Source organism: Onychomys torridus, chromosome 5 (assembly GCF_903995425.1).
Source record: "Onychomys torridus chromosome 5, mOncTor1.1, whole genome shotgun sequence".
NCBI lineage: Eukaryota > Metazoa > Chordata > Mammalia > Rodentia > Cricetidae > Onychomys > Onychomys torridus.
In genome coordinates this window covers 90,924,685-90,941,372 of record NC_050447.1, presented here as the reverse complement: position 1 = coordinate 90,941,372, position 16,688 = coordinate 90,924,685, and the positions used below count along the sequence as shown (strand labels likewise).

The following is a 16,688-nucleotide window of genomic DNA, read 5'->3' as shown; positions in this document are numbered from 1 at the left end:
GGAGGAATCGGCTTCCTAGCCATGTGTCAGTACCATGGTCATGTCAACCCAGCCAGGTGTCACCTTTTCTTTTCTTGATCCTCTTCAGTTCCTTGGGTGATGGAAGGTTCCTATTGGTAGTGTCTTACATGTATAGAGATCCACCTTGGTGCCAAGAAGACCTATGCTTTGCTCTGATTCTTCTAGCCTCCGGGAAAGGACAAAATCACTGACCCTGGCTGTTAGAGAAGTCACCGCTCAGGTAAGCCTACCCTCCCCCCAGTTTCTTCTAACCTAGTTTCACATCCAGATCACTGAGGCTTTAGGGGAAGCAGACTTTGTGGACCCATTTCCCAGGCTGTGGCACAGAAGGAGAGCTGGGGAGGAGGAGCTGCTGCCCACACAGAGGTCTCCACCCATGTTCACTTCCAAATGGACCACTGGCCTTGGCTTCAGAAGGGGTTTCAGTCCAGAGGCTGGGAAAGGACTGTGTTGGGATGCCGAATGCCTTTGTTTAAAAAGGCTTTTAGAGTGAGCTGTAAGGCTCCTAACTGCAATCTCAGCATTCCAGAGGCAGAGGCAGGAGGGTCAAGGGTTCAAGGCCAGCCTGAACTACATAGCAAGATGCTGTTAGGAACAAATGAGCGGGCAAGCAAGGTTTTTGGGATGGAAGTAATTGGCTTCTCCTTGGAGTTCAAGTTCAGGCTTCTCAGAAAGGGAAATGGTTTACTGGATGAAGTGGGTTTTTTTTTTTCAGTTTTTCAGATCATTTTGCTAATATTACTTGTTGTCTATATTAGTCACTTTTCTCACTGTGTGACAAAATACTGGACAGAAGAAACTTAAGGGAGGAAGGGCTTACTGTGGCTCACAGTTTGAGGGTGCAGTCCATCATGGTGGGGAAGGCATGGCGGTAGGAGCATGAGGTGGCTGGTCACATGACATCCACAGGAAGCAGAGAGATGAATGCTGGTGCTCACTCATCTCATTTTTATTCAATCCAGGACCCCAGACCCACATTGAGGGTGGGACTTCCCAACTCTTTAATCCAATCTTGAAGGCATGTTCAGAGATGGTCTCCTAGGTGATTCTAGAGCCTGCCAAGATGACAATCAACATTAGCCAGGCATGGTAGCACACACCTTTAATCTCAGCACTCAGGAGGCAGAGACAAGCAGATCTCTATGAGTTCGAGGCCAGCCTGGTCTATATAGTGAGTACCATGCAGTCCAAGGCTATATGGCAGGACCCTGTCTCAACAGACAACAAACAAAACCTCCAATAAATATGAACCAACACATTGTCTGTACTTTCATAGTAAGACCCTGTCATGGGAAGCAGCAGGTATGGCCTTAATGCTGACCACGTAGAGTCCATTGAATGCCACAGTCTGGGTCCTGGCTGTTAGGCAAAGAGTTCACAGAACAGAGCCCTCCCTTGTGGTCACCTGACAGAGCTGTGGGACCAGATGCTCTGGGAGTAGCCTTGAGGTGCTGTGATGGACACCTGTACCTGAACTCTCCATCACTGGGAGCTAGAGTTTCACAGTGGTGGAGGATTCGATAATAGTTTCTAAGCAGAGCCTCTGACCTAGGAGGAATCTTAGTTCGTTTTCATAACCAGAGAAAGGAAGACTGCAGGCATGGGGAGGGGGGTTGGTCAGTAAAGTGCCTCTATGCAAGCAGGAGGCCGTGAGTTTCCCAGAACCCATGTAAAAAGGGTGAGCACTGTGGCACACACTTGTGTGTGGGGGCATTGGCAACACTGGAGAGGCAGAAACAGAAAGGTCCCGGGGCTCACTGGCATCTAGCCTGGTGGAAACACTGAGCTCTGGGTTCAGTGAGAGACCCTGTCATTAAAATGTGGACAGCAACTGAGGAAGACACCCAAAGTCGACCTCACCTCCCCACACATGCACACACACACACACACACACACACACACACACACACACACACAAAATCAGAGAAGAAAGGAAAGCTTGGACCTTAACTGGGTAGCAAGCTGAGTGGCTTTTGTTCCACACAAATATGCTCATATTGCCATGAGTTGTTAGTAAGGTTGTATGTGTTTGCTCCTTTTCTTATTTTTCTTTTCTTCCCTTCCAAAAGTTAGATCTGATTGTTTTGTTCTGGTCACATGGTCAAGAGTTGGATGGATTCCTGTCTGCAACCAGTAATGTCTATAAAAGGACACTGGACTCAGGAATGCTTGAGATCCACCATGAGCTCCCTGGGCTGCTCATCCTGATAAGAGAAATGAAATGTGGTTTTTGTTTTGCCTGGTTCTAAGACAGGCTAGAAGGACCATTACCAGAGACATCAAGGATGCTGTATTTTTCTAAGTGCTGGGACGGATCTCTGTCTTTGTGTGTTTTGATCTCAAAGCAATGAGGCTGTGCAGCTCTTGGGCCTGGAGGGCTGAGGTCCAGGTGCCAGCATGGCCAGGTTCTTGTGGGGATCTCTTCTGAGGCATGGATGTCAACTTCATGCTATGTTCTCACATGATGGAAAGAGGGAGAGAACAGGAGGGCTTTCTAATGTCTCATTATGATGATAATGATGATAATGATGTGTGTGTGTGTGTGTGTGTGTGTGTGTGTGTGTGCCTATGTGTGCACCTGGAGGACAGTCATAGGTGTTATATTCAGGAACACTATCCACTTCCTTTGACAGAATTTCTCATTGGCCTGGAGCTTACCTATTAGGCTTCACTGGTTGCCAGCAAGCTCCTGGGATCCTCTAGCCTCCACTTCTCCAGCTCTGGGATTACAAGTTTGTGCCACAGTGTGCAACTTTTTACCTGGGTTCTGTGGATCCAGCTCAGGTCCCCATGTTTACAAAGCAAACACTTTCACTGCCTGAGCCACCATCCCCTGGGGCCCTTTCCTAAAGGCACCCATGCTTTCATAGGGTTCTACCTTTAGGACCTTTTACTTCCCAGAGCTCCGCCTCCTAACCCCATATGAAGATTTCAGCATATGAACTTTTGGGGCACACAAGCCCTCACACCATTGCACATCCTAGCTCTAAGATATTTATAGTCAACTTATAATGACTTTGCTTTTCTATCAAACTAAGGGACTCACGTCTCAGATTTTAAATTCTAAGTGTAAAACTTCCATTCTTTAATGAGTTCCTCAGGGGCTAATTTTATTTGTAAATAAAGAAAACATGCAGATTTCTCTGGGGTGTGTGTGTGTTACATTGCACATACATGAGCATAGGAGCTGTGTGACCAAACTGACTCCCCCTGGGAAGTCTAACCCAAACCCTAACCCCTGTAGACTGGTAAGTGCCCATGAGGCAAGAGGCTCAGCTCAACACACACACACACATACACACACACACACACACACACATACACACACACACACACACCAGGGAGAGAAGGAGGGAGAGGGGGGTATACTCAACCTCTGATATTTTCAGAGAGAGATGCAACCTTCCTTACACTCATTACATTTCTTGACTCTCATGGGTTACCCAAGCCAAAGGTAATTAAGGGATAAATGAGATGGAAATAGTTAGAAATAATTGGGATATCTAGAGATTGGTAGATATTATATTATATCCAGCAGAGACTGAAAGAGTGTGCAATTTAATCAGAAAATTTAGAAAGGCTGTTTCATATTAATAGTGTAGCTTGAACGATGGGCTTTCTCAGCAAAGGAGAAACTGACCTAATTATGATTAAGAGACACTGTTAACTAAAATAAGAAATATTAGTCATGGGTTAGATGGGACCTGAGAACTCTGGCTGTGTCACAGAATTAACTGGTGAGTCTTTGAACTTCCTGAGAAAACAGTTGGAGATGGAGAGGATGGGCAGGGCCTGTCATGGAACATTGGATCAACTGAGACAGGGTGTGTGTGTGGTGGGGAAGGTGCCCTGGACATCTTCCTTTTAGTTCTTGGTTCTAACATCCTCAAAGTTTCAGGACTCCTGAAAGAGCCTCAGGATGAATGACTGATGTGAGGATGAGAAGCTTGCGCAGGCTTTGGTGCAGAGGCCGATTGACTGAGCTGTGAGTTGGAGCAAAGGTTGGAAAATCCCAGACACAGAGGGGGAAATAAGCTGCAGCATCCGGGAGAGGACTGGTGGAGTGTTTTTGACTGGGCGAGGTCTGCTTTGATTCTGATAGTAGCTTCTGTTTGATCTCAGATAAGCCAAATGTTTATGGTTGACTGTATCCCTTAAGATGTAGACTGCATGGGGGGAGCTGAATCTTATGTCATCTGTGGGTGCTCAATCCAAGTGGACTGATTGCTTTCAGTTTCCGAATGGGATTTCATATATTTTTGTTTTGTCAATAAATAAATAAGTAACGGTGCTTGGGCAGTTACATCCTTTGTGGACTTCTCCAAAATGCCCACCATTTTTATTTCCCCGGAAACTGTGCTGTGTGCTTTTGGTGAGCTGAAAATACAGGTGTATCACTAATCTGAATATAGGTAACAGATAAGTAAGAGCTTTTAGCCTTAAATAAGAGGAAAAAAACGTGATGTTTTAGTCTCAACATACAAGATAACCTAAAGGGATTTGGGAAGCTAGACTGAGGTTGAAGTATTTTGTTGTTTTTGAAACTCAAAGCAAAACAAGCGGTATGTGTGAAGTCCCGGGGACACTTGATACCCACAAGTCTTCCTGACAGTGATGTGTCTGTCTCTCAGCCGGACTCTTAGGCAAGTATCTGTCCCTCTAGCTTCTCTAGTAACGGCATTAGCAGGTTCCTCTGACCTTGATGTGAAAGCCACATCTAGATTGACTGCCTACTGTGTGCCAGGGACAGGTCAGAGTCTTTCTTCACGGGCATCATCATAGAGAGGTGAGCGGGGAGACACAGGGCTGAAAGCTGGAGAGGAAGCCAGAGGAAGGGAAGGAACAGGAAATCAGCAAGGCCTTTCCTCCCAGGACAGCAGAGCAAATAGCCCAGGGCTGTGAGGTTGTACACTCAGGCAGGAGGAAGTGAGTGAACTCACAGCAGTCTGTGAGGGCCAGGTCTGTGCTGAGTGCACGCCAGGGGCAGCCTCTCTTCCTCCTTCCCCACCTCCCTTCTTTCTCTTCTCTCCCTTTGCCACCCCCCACCCTGCTCTTTCCCTCCCCTCCCCTCCCCTCCACTCCCTTCTCTTGCCTCTACTCCTCTTCCTCTTCTTCTCTCCTCTCCCCTCTCTTCTTTCCTCCTAACCCCATTGCTTCCTAAGCCCCTCCCACCTTCGGCTTACTCTCTGTCAATCAGCCCAGTTCCTTTAGACACCAGGACCCCTCAGGCTGGGCTGCCTTCTAATGGACACTGATTCCTGCCATTTCTCCTTTAGGTGTGCTCAGGTGAGAGACTGTGCAGCTCTCTGAGGAGGAGACTCAGTGACCTTGACGCCAAGCTGCCTGCCTTGCTGGAAGCCAAGGTGCTGGCCGTATCAGGTAACTGCCCAGGCTGCTCACATTTTGTCATTGATTGACATGTGGAAGTCATCCCAGCTACCTGGGAGGCTGAGGAAGGAGGGTTGCAAGGTCAGGGCCTAGTCTACACTGTGAATTCTAGGCCAGCTTGAGTGATTTAGAGAGACTGTCTCAAAATAAGAGAGGTGGGAAAGGAGCTCAATGGTTAGCACTTGCCCAGCATGTGCCAAGTCCCAGGCTCAAGGTCAATGCCTGGCAAAACACACCCCCTCCCCCAGCCCCCAACCCCTCACACATACAATGTGGCAATTATGTTATCAGAGTTGTCAGGCTCAGAGCCTGGGCACTGGCAACCCTAACAAGCCAGGCTCAGCCACCGTCTTCGATATGCCAGCTAAGCAGACAAGTCGCCATGAAATGCAGGGGACGAAGATTTATCCAATGTGATCATACTGGGAAAAAGAGCAAAGAGGTGCGGTGACCCCCAAGTTCCTCTTCAGAGTCCTGATGGAAATTTTAGGTTTGAGTAGAGGGCAGCATGGTTCCCCAGGACAGGACATAGTCCTTGGAAGGGACCTGTGCACACCCCACTGACACAGTTTGCTCTTGAGGGGCCATGTATGGGATGTAGGTTATCTTCCCCAGGGCTTTAGGGAGTGGACCCGTTGCTCCATGGACTGTGATTCCGACAATGTTGGTAAACCCTGTGTGTGGTGGGAGCCACCGGATGTGAGGCAGCTCCTTTTAGAAGTTGATAATAGGGCTGGGGAGACATGTCAGCTGGTGAAGTGTTTTCTATCTTTCCCCAGAACCCGTTTGTGTAAAGAATCTTTGGGAGGTGGCTGGCACTTGTGATCCCGCAAAGGGGAGGTGGAGACAGGTGGAGTCCTGGGCTCACTGACTAGTGAGCTTGACTTCATGGTTAGCTCAGAGCAGTAAGAGACCTTGCTTCTAAAAACACGGGAGGTAGCACCAGAGGAATGCCTTCACCTCCGGCCTCAGTAGCCACATGTACACACATTCTCATGGCGCGCGTGCGCGCGCGCGCACGCGCACACACACACACACACACACACACACACACACACACACACACACACACGGTGCTGTATCAGATCACACTCTTTTTATGCCAGCAGCTCTTAATGCATATGTTTCTGCCCATGCCTGGTAGCTTGAGAACATAAGCATATAGTATCTTGCTTTGTCGTTTGAATACTATTTCCAATCCCCACCCCCTTACACACTGACATTTGCTGTTTGACTTGATGTTTGTAATAGCAGTGCCAGGCATGTGGGAAGGTGACTCAGAGCCCAGTAGAGAGGTGGGGTGATCAAGGCTGTGGGGTATGTCCTTCTAGCAAGTTCATGAAATGAGCCCAGTAGCGGCGGCAGACCAGCGGCTGGAGTCCAGACTCCCCCTAGTGTGATGGATGGATCTTTAGCCCAGTTATGTAAATGACAGCCTTGAAGAGATCTCTGAGATTTACGGGATGGATGAGCGTTCAGCCCATCAGCTTCAGAAGAGTCAGAATTAAGCAGGAAGGTGTAATAATTACACGTATGGGTTTTCAATGGTGTTTTAAGAAGGAGCATGGCGCCTGGCAGCTTCTGTTCCTCACGCCGTTAAACACTAATGCTGCAGCTAACGAGCCACTTGGTCCCCGGTGCAGCCAAGCGTGGCATTTACAACCTTCGAACATGGTGGGTGAGCGTGTGGCCTGCCTCGTAACTGCCTCCCTGTGCCACTTAGTGGGAGTTATGGCCTCGTTTGCAGAGAGGGAAAAAAAGAAGATGGAATGCAGTCTTGTCTCTGAGTTAGGGTTTTGCCTTGCTTAGTCGATGCATCTTCCCCCGAGAACAGGTGGCTGAGCCTCTGTGGAGCCCAAGGGAGGAAGAGAGTGTGATCCAAGAGGCAGAATTCCCTCACTTGGTCATCCTGTCTTTAGAAGCCTAGGGAAGATTCTTTGAACTTTTTAGAAAAAGATATTTTATTTATGTGTGTCTGCGTGTGTGTCTGTGTGTGGGTATGTGCATGTGTGTGCAGCCAGATTAAGATGGCGTACTGTAGCCAGGCATGGGCTTTTAGTTTTAGCATTTTGGCTAGCTGAGAAAACTGGGCAAGCTCCATCGGATGGGCTGTTTCAAGCCCTCCACCCCTGTCCAGAGCCTGACCCACGACATGGTGACCCACCTGACGTGGTGACCCACCTGCTGCTGCCACTGCCTGCAATCCCCAATCCTGAGAGGCTTCCTGCTCAGTGTTCCTGTGGCCCATTCTGAGAGCCTGGGGCTAAGCTGTGGTACCATCTGGGATTGTTGACCGACTTCCCCACTGAGGATTTGAGGGGCATCTGGCTGGGGTGTTCACAGAGCACCTTTCTTAAGGAACTCTTGCCTGGGGAATATATGTGTCTACCTGTGTACCCAGGAGCAGGTCCCTCACAATGGAGACCAGTTCATACTGCTGATGACCTAGAAGCTTGACCCCTTCCAGTCTGTGCTGTCTGTCCATTGCTCTGGTGTCTAGGAAGAGCTGGCCTGGGCAGCCGTGTGTGTGTGTGTGTGTGTGTGTGTGTGTGTGTGTGTGTGTGTGTGTGTATTTGTGTATGTTGGTGAACATGAATATAGGTACCCATGGCAGCCAGAGATATCAGATCCCCTGGAGCTGGAGTTGCCTGCAGTTGCAAGCCATCTGATGTGGATGATGAGTAGACTGTGTTCTTAACTGCTGAGCCTTCCCTCTAAACCCATAGCCTAGGATATTTCAGTGGAAGGTTCAAGCACAGCATAGCAATAGGGAGGAAAATGAGGTCAGAGGCATTTCATGTCCCCCGTGAGCATCCCCAGTTGAGGGATGACTTGTGTCTATGGTCTGACATGAAATGAGAAGGACCAGGTGCAAGTCCGGCACTTGGAATGGAGTGGTCCCTCCCTTGAGTGGAGAGGTTCTTCAGGCAAAGACCCAGAGGGTCATCAGCACCATTCCTGGGCAAGCAGGAAGATTGGGACAGTCTGTGTAAGGCAAGCTCTGTGGAGTTTAAAACCTGATTCTCAGATAATGACCTCTGTGACTGGAGAATGGGTCGGATGATCCTCACTCTCTGTGATATCGGAGGTAAATACCGTGATTCAGGGATGCCTGAGAGACAGAAAAGGGAAGAATGGGGAAACCAGCCTTGGTGTCAGCACACACTGAGTTACATGGCTCTGTGATTTGTGAAAGATCTTTAAGTGTATTTACATTTCATTTTATAACTTTAAGACCACTCTTACTATGTAGCCCAGGGCAGCCTTAGAACTTGCCATTCTTCTAACTGAACTGAGGTTTCAGGCCTGTGTCATACACCTCTCCAGGATAAGCTCTTTCACTGTGGTCTTAGCAAACCCATGAAGGCCCCCATAACTGCCTCACTGAAGAGCAGGCAGCCAGTAGAGCTGGGTGCTTTTACCTCTCACCAAGGGCAGGCTGGGTTTAGGTTCACCGATGAGACCCCTTCAGGGTTGGTCCTGACTGTCTGAGTCTTTTGGGGTGGGAGCAGTGATTCAGGAAAGCCTATGGCTGTGCAGAGCAAATCTTGTCAGGGGCTTGGCTGTGAGATAAATACAGGACTATGCTATGTGGGGTGGGGTAGCAGTGTTCCAGGGCTCCAGCTATGATGTTCCTGCCTCTCTGGGGAGCCATCCAAACAGCCATGTTAAACAGTCATTTCTCCCACCACATGTCTCTAGGTATTTGGATCAAGGAATGGTCTGGGTTTAATAAATGGTCACTGTGGCATTTTGCTAAAGGCCCAGCTCAGAGCATCGATGACTTCAGGGGTCTAGGACATACTTCCAGGATAAGTCAGCCCTCCAGTTCCTTTGCAGAGGTCTTTTCTTTAGGAATCTTCACAGGAGGAAGCACCACTTTAAATAAAAACAAAACATGAGTCCCAGGATCAAACTTAGGTCCTCATGCATGCAAGGCAAGCATTGTACAGATTGTACCATCTGTGTCCCCTGCCCTGTATTTACCTTTTCTTTGCGGAACACTTTGTCCCCTGTATCTTAACGGCCTCTTCTCAGAGGGCTGGGACACTGCCATGTTCCCTCTGGTGTTGCCTTCATGGGGTCAGAAACTGTGGGTTTCATGGACAGAATGACGTATGCCAGATGTTCGGACTGTGCCTGTGGTGGGTGACTATCTGCAGCATTTAGAAAGAGGGGTTTGAAAATCAGCCTCTTAGACAACAACGAAGAAGTAAGTGACGCAGTATCTAAGGGGAGGGGTTACGGATAGATGCCTGGGCTGGAAGCCTGCCTGGAAGCTTATTCCTGCACGACCTTCAGCAAGATATGGAATTCTCTAGATTTCAGCTTTCTCAGCTGTGAAGTCAAGATAACAATGTGTATTTCAGTGAACATAAATAGCGCCCATGTGTTACACACTATGGTGAAAGAAATGTCATTGTCAGCTGAACAATGACACCATGCCTTTGGCTTAGAATTTTCATCGCATGCATTGAAAGAGTTCTTTCAGATGCATTTTGGCTTGGAGAAGGTCGCATGCCACTCCTTTAAAAGGACAATAGATTGGTTAAGGTTTTACTTAGGCACCTTCATCTTCATCATCAAAGGCTTCCTAGACCTCTGTGGTGGATGTTTTCACTTGGCCTGAGAGTCATCAGATCTACCAAGCTTTCTCTTTTGAGCCACCAACCAGCTCCCAAATCAAGACACGGAGACTTCTTATTAGTTATGAATGCTCAGCCTCCCCTGGGCTCTTCTCTGGCTAGCTCTTTTAACTTGAATTAACCTGTTTCTCTTTATCTACTTTGCCTCAGGACTTTTTACTTTTCTTTCCTTCTGTATATCTTTCTTCCTTGTGTCTGGCTGGCTGGTGGCTGCCTGGCTTCTTGCCCCCAGGGGGGAATACCTCTCTTTCTTCTTCATTCTCTTCCCCTTCTCTCATTCTTTTCTTTCCTATTTATTCTCTCTGCCTGCCAGCCCTGCCTATCCTTCTCCTGCCTAGCTAGTGGTCATTCTGGTTTTTATTAGACTAATCAGGTGCCTTAGACAGGCAAGATGAAAGAAACAGATGAAACACATCTTTCCCTAATTAAACACACATCCTTATATCGTTAATCAGATGTAACACACCTTTATTCAGTTAAAGTAATATTCTGCATCATAAACAAATGTAACACATCTTCGCCTAGGTAACATAATGTTCCACAAGAATCAGAGCTGTTGGCTGCAAAGTTTTCCTTCAAGAATAAGAAGTAAGATTCTTCTGTAAGGTTTCCTGTTTTTGTTTGTGGTGTGTGTATATGTTTGCAAATGCTCATGTGTGTGCATGTGGGGGCCTGAGACCAATCTCAGATGTTGCTTAGGAACCACCCATACCATTATTATGATTATGACTTATTTATTTGCTTACTTTTGAGACAGCAATCCTCAGGGGTTCTCTTGTCCCCACCTCTGCAGTGCTGGGATTACAAACATCCATTTTACTTGGATGCTGGGGCTTGAACTCAAGCCCTTATGTTTAGACAGTGGCTGAACCATCTCCCTAGCCTCTATCTTGCCTCATGATCCTTGAATGTAGGGCTGGGGTGGTGATATAGATGTCTGGTACAGCATACTTTGTGTTTTAATTCAAATTCTTTCTTGATCTCACAAAAGCCTGAAGCCAACTGGCCTTGCAGTGGGTTGGGTCTTGGACCACCAGGTGTTGCTGGTGACCACATTAAGCCACAGAGAACAACCCATTCCTCACGTTCTCCTGGCTGCTGGCCGCTGGATGACACCTTGTATCTCAGAGGCATTTCTGTCAAAACCTGATGCATCTTCAAGTGGACAGAGAGAGGAATAATCTTCTTCCCAAGGAGTGAATGTGAAGAGGAAAAGCTGATCCTGTGACTTTCTTCTTAGAAAAGTTTTTCTATTAACATATATTATACACAGTAGTGGGTTTCATCATGACATTTTCAAACATGTATATCATACATTTGACCATGTTCATCCCCCCATGCCCCCTCTGTCACCACCTACTCCTACTGATCAACCTCATTCCAAAGAGTCCCCCTTCTACTTCCACTTCCTTTATTATTGTTATTATTATCATTATTATATTTCAACTGTATATGTGTTTGGTCTGCATGTATGCTATGAGCCACCTGTGTGTTTACCTGTAGAGGCCAGAAGAGGGCGCCAGATCCCCTGGAACTGAAACTAAAGTTATAGATGTTTGTGAGCCATAATGTGGGTGCTGGGACTTGAACCCAGGTCCTCTGCAAGAACAGCCAGCGCTCTTAACCACAGAGCCGTCTTTCCTTCCTTTTCTCCCTCCCTTCTTCTCTTCCTTCCTTCTTCCCTCCTTCTCCCTTCCTCCCCCCCCACCCCCCCCCCCCCCACCCCCCGTCTCCCTTCCTCCCTCCCTCCCTCTCTCTTTTGGTGAACCAGTGAGGTTCATTAGGATTGCTTACAGGAGCATGAGTACCTTGCCAAGGCTCCAGAGTAAAGACTAGGAGCTGTCAAATGTGAGTGTTTGGGGTTGAAGCCTTCCTTGTGAACACCCCTCTCTGGAGACTTGTTGGATCAAGTGTAGGGATATATTTAATGTTAGGACAAATTGGCAAGTGTGTTTCAGTGGGGGTTACCCCTCTGCGTGTTTGGGAGTTCAGGGAATTTCGTACACACACACACACACACACACACACACACACACACACCCCGCCAGTGTTGACCATTTTCAGCTTAGCGCTTTGTGCCGTTTGAATGGGTTGAAGCGGGTTCTGCAGCTTTTATTTACACTCCGGGTGACTGATATTGTCCCACATGTGTTGGGATGTGTGTTGGCCATCTGCACATGGCCCTTTGTAAAAGGCCTGGTGAGTCTTTGTTCCTGGTTAATGCTGTCATTTGTGTTAATTGTTGAGATGTAAAATTGAATCCTTTGTCAGTTATCTGTAGCAAATGATCTGTCCCAGTTTGACCTCCCCTTCCTCTCCCCTCCCCTCCCCTTCCCTTCCCCTCTTCTCCCCTCCCCTCCCCTTCCTCTCCCCTCCCCTTCCTCTCCCCTTCCCTTCCCCTCTTCTCCCCTCCCTTCCCCTCCCCTTCCTCTCCCCTCCCCTCCTATCTCCTTTGCCTTCCCTTACATACCCCTCCCTTTCTTCCCCCTTTTCTTTTTTTCACTTCTTTACTTTTGACGTCTTATGTTGTCTAGGCTGGCTGAAAACTTGCTGTGTAGCTAAAGCTGGCCTTGAACTCCTGATCCTCCTGCCTCTACCTTCCAGGTGCTGGAGTGTCAGGTGCATCCTGCCCAGCTTCCCTGCCTAGCCACTTGATTTGCTGAAAGAAGTCATCACCCCAGTGAAGCCCGTTTGTCAGGGTTTTCCTTTGATAGCTATGGTCTGTGTCCTCTGCAAGGCGCTGCCTGTTCCAAAGCTGGTACCAAAGCCGGTACCAAAGCCGGTAACAAAGTCGGTACCAAAGTCAGTACCAAAGCTGGTGGCTTCATAGTTTGAACTTTGTCTGAGTCCCATGTTCCCCCAGGGTGTGTGTGGTCTGAGGTATTTATCAGGGTTCACAGCGCCCCCACATGAACAACCAGTTGTCTTGTCAACATCTACTGGGATGATTTTCTTCCACTCAGTCAGCTCTTGGAGGACCCACCCACTTTGGACTTCTATTATAATCCATCAGCCAGCATGCCTATCTGCTTTCAGATGCACACAGCCCTGATTTATGGTGATGGTAGCTGGGGTCTTAAAATGTAGACTGTTTGATTGCTCTGGCTTATCTAGACCTTTGCATTTTCTTTTACATTTCAGGATATGCCCATTCATTTCTACCAAAGGGCCTCATGAAATTTTGATAGGAATTGTATTAAATCTATGCATCAATCTGGGGCAAATTGAAACCCCAGGAGTAGCTAGTTTTCTAGTGGACGCTTATAGTTTATCTCCACAATTATTTAAGTCTTATTTCCTCTCAGTAGGTTTTCAAAAGCAGTTTCCACATCTGCATAGGATGCTTTAAATTCCTCCCTACATACTTTCAGTCTTAAAATATGTTGTAAAATATATTTCAGAGGAATTGTCTCCCGGTGGCCTGCCGCTGCCCTCCAGATACACAGCTGGTTCTGTACCTGACCTTGCTCCTTGCTGCACTCCCTCGCCATGTATTTTATTCGGTGCTTTATGGCTTCTCTTTCTTATGCACCCAGCCACCTGTGGTTCCTGCAGCCACCTGCAATCCAGGTGTTATTACGATCATATTTCATAACACATTTATGCCACATGTGCTCATTTATTTTTCATGCTGTTTTAGTTCTCTGCTGCTGTGATTAAAACCACTGACCAGAAGAACTCGGAGAGGAAAGGGTTTATTTGGCTTATGGGTCACAGTCCATTATGTAAGGAAGTGAGGGCAGGAGCTCAAGCAGGAATCTGGAGGCAGGGATGGAAGCAGAGACCCCAGAGGAGTGCTGCCTACTGGCTTTCAGGGTCGTGTTCACCACCTTTGTTATAGAACCCAGCACACCCTGCTAGGGACGGCAGCAACTCACAGTTGGCTGGGTCCACCTACATCAGTCAGCAATGGAGGAAAAGCCCACAGACACACCTCTGGGCCCATCTGATGGAGTGAATTCCTCAGTGGAGGTTCATCTTTCCCCATTGTGCTAGGGTTAGCCCTCACCTATGTCATGCATTTTGATAGGGGAGGGGCTTCGTTTAGCTGCAGTCTTACAGCTCCTTTCCACCTGCTGGGCTGTGCCAGTCCTTGGACGTTTGGGTATTGAGTGGAGTGATACCTGGGGCCTTCCTTCATCCTGCTGGACATCTCTGTGTCATTTCCAGAGGCCCTGACTTTCCTGTAGCATCCCTTCCAGGTGCACCTAACCTTTTGACATTGCACTGGGATACTGTTGTCCGCAATATTCACACTCAAGAACCCTACAACTCATTTACAAAAAACTCCAGCATGGATGGGGGAGGGACTGAAGAGGCCCCACCCCCGTCGGAGGAACCACTGATAGGTGATGGCAGCTGAGGGGAGGGAATCATTTTCCTTTGGGGACATGGCTTCTGGCAGGTTGCTCGTGCCTTGGTGGATGGGGCTATTAATTAACAACAAAAACAAAAAGATGGGAGGTTGGGAGGAAGACAGGGCACTAGAAAGAGGTAGAAGGAGGTAGTCATGGATGGATATGATCAATATACGGTGTATAAATTTATGGAACTTGCAAGAATACAAATGCTATTACAAATCACACTCACAGTATCGCCTTTCTCTCTCTCCCACCCTGTGCTGCAGGGAGCCACTTCTGTACAGCTAAGGAGCTCACGGAGGAGATTTGGGCGCTGTCATCAGAGCGGGAAGGGCTAGAGTCGCTCCTGGGCAGGCTGCTGGCACTCAGCTCCAGGAGTGTCAGAAGGCTGGGCAGTGTCAAAGAAGACTACGCCAGGTGCAGACAGGACCTGGCACTCCAGGAAGCTGTCCACAGTGAGTACCCCCCAGCCATGGCCTCAGGACAAGTTAATGATGACGTTATTGGATCATGCGGTCAGATCACTCACTGTGACAATCACAGAGCACCCAGCCAGCTCATGGGGGACATTGTTGGCACAGTGGGGTGGGGTCACCTATCAGCGTCCACTTTGCTCTTGGACCGGGACAGTTTCCCTTTCTCTGAACTTTCCCATTTTCTCCTCTGCATCTGCTGATGGACATGGTGGGCTGTGGAGCTCCCTCCCCTGGGTGCACATCCTGAGCTGAAGGTATCTTCCCACCGGTTCAGTCTTCCCGGGTGCAGGTCACAGGCTGACGCTGAGGGTTGAGACAGGAACAGGGAGGGACTCTTCTGTTGGGGTGTCCTCGGAGTTCGATTCTCTCCCCAGGAGAAGGACAGAGGTGACACTGGTGTCACCTGTGCCCAGGTGTCGGCAGGCCAGAGAGGCTAACATGATATATGCCCTGTGTTCCATTGAACAGAACTGGTGTCACCTGAATGTCCCGTAAATTGATGACAGGGAAGATTAGTGTTCAAAGTCCACATGAGAAAATGTAACTCTAGCAGGCAGAGGTTAGGCATGCCATTTTGGGATGAACAAACTAGGCTTTAAAGTTCTGGTGAATTGTGTGAGGTGTGGCTTCTCCCAGGTTTGAATCAAAGAGATGGTCAGTGGTCATGGGGTCTCTTTCCAGGGAAGCCTCAGCTGGCGTAACAGCTCAGAGCTGAGCACTGTTTCCTTTAACTCTTTTAATTTTCTTTTTAAAATACTTAATTTTTATTTTAATGTGTATTTAAAGGGGGTTTGAACACATTAATGCAGTGCCTGTGGAGGCCAGAAGAGGGCGTCGTCAGGTCCCCTGGAGCTGGTGTTACAGTTACCATGTGGGTGCTGGAAAAAGAACTCAGATCCTCTGCAAGAGCGGCCAGTGTTCTTAACCACCGAGCCATCTCTCTGCCCTCCTCCCCGCTTTAAAACTTTCTTTAAGAAGTTTTAAAAGTGATTGTTGCTGTGCGTTGGTCACATAGAGGTCAGAGAGCAACTTTCCGGAATCGGTTCTCTTCCTCTGTGGTTACATGGATGGGTTCACCAAGCTTGCACAGGCCTCTGCCCACCGAGCACATCCCTCCTTTCACTCTTAAAGGCAAACATTTTATTTATTTGTTTGCTTATTTTGCCAAATATGCAGCCCATGGCTGTGTGTCAAGTGTCCACAAGCACTTTGCTGAGGGAGGCCCTGCAGGCTGGCTTACTTCATCGGTGAGAGAATCGAGCAGGATGGATCTCCAGAAGGCTTTTGCTGTTGATTTTTTTTTTTTTCTCCATGAATAAGGAAAAATGAAATGTTTCGTGGTGTTATCGCTTAGCTTTTACACAAAATGGGGGAATGGATTATATCTGAGAATAAAGACAATGTAAACAGATTTGAGCATATCTAACCCAATGATATTTTCGTTTGAATAGTGAGTTCTTGAAAGCCATTAATATCGTTTTAAAAAAAGCACTGTGCAGTATTTTTGAATCTCATCATTGTTACTTCACTAAATACTTTCAAGATGATGAATAAAACATAAACAAGTGGAATGGGAGCCTGTAACACGGGACGGCTCCAAACTGCAGATGGCTCATGGTGCAGATCTTTGTGTTTCATGCGAGGATGAGGCTGGGTCAGCCACCCTTTCCCCGAGTGTGGCTCACAAGCACATGAGACTGAAGCTCACTTTGAACCAGTCTGAGGAGATGTGGATCGGGGTCACCCACATGAACAATCCATTGTTGGGAAGGACATGGGTAACAAAGAGAGAGAAG

At 47.9% G+C, this 16,688-nt stretch overlaps 1 protein-coding gene across 1 annotated transcript in view; it reads left to right on the top strand.

Annotated features, from left to right (window-relative positions):
- Nucleotides 1-16,688, top strand: part of Disc1 (DISC1 scaffold protein) — a 195,218-nt gene that overhangs the window by 72,511 nt on the left and 106,019 nt on the right. The window contains exons 7-9 of the mRNA XM_036189228.1: nucleotides 187-241; nucleotides 5,298-5,400; nucleotides 14,683-14,871. Of these exons, the coding sequence (XP_036045121.1) occupies nucleotides 187-241; nucleotides 5,298-5,400; nucleotides 14,683-14,871 (347 nt within the window). The remainder of the gene's footprint in view (nucleotides 1-186; nucleotides 242-5,297; nucleotides 5,401-14,682; nucleotides 14,872-16,688) is intronic.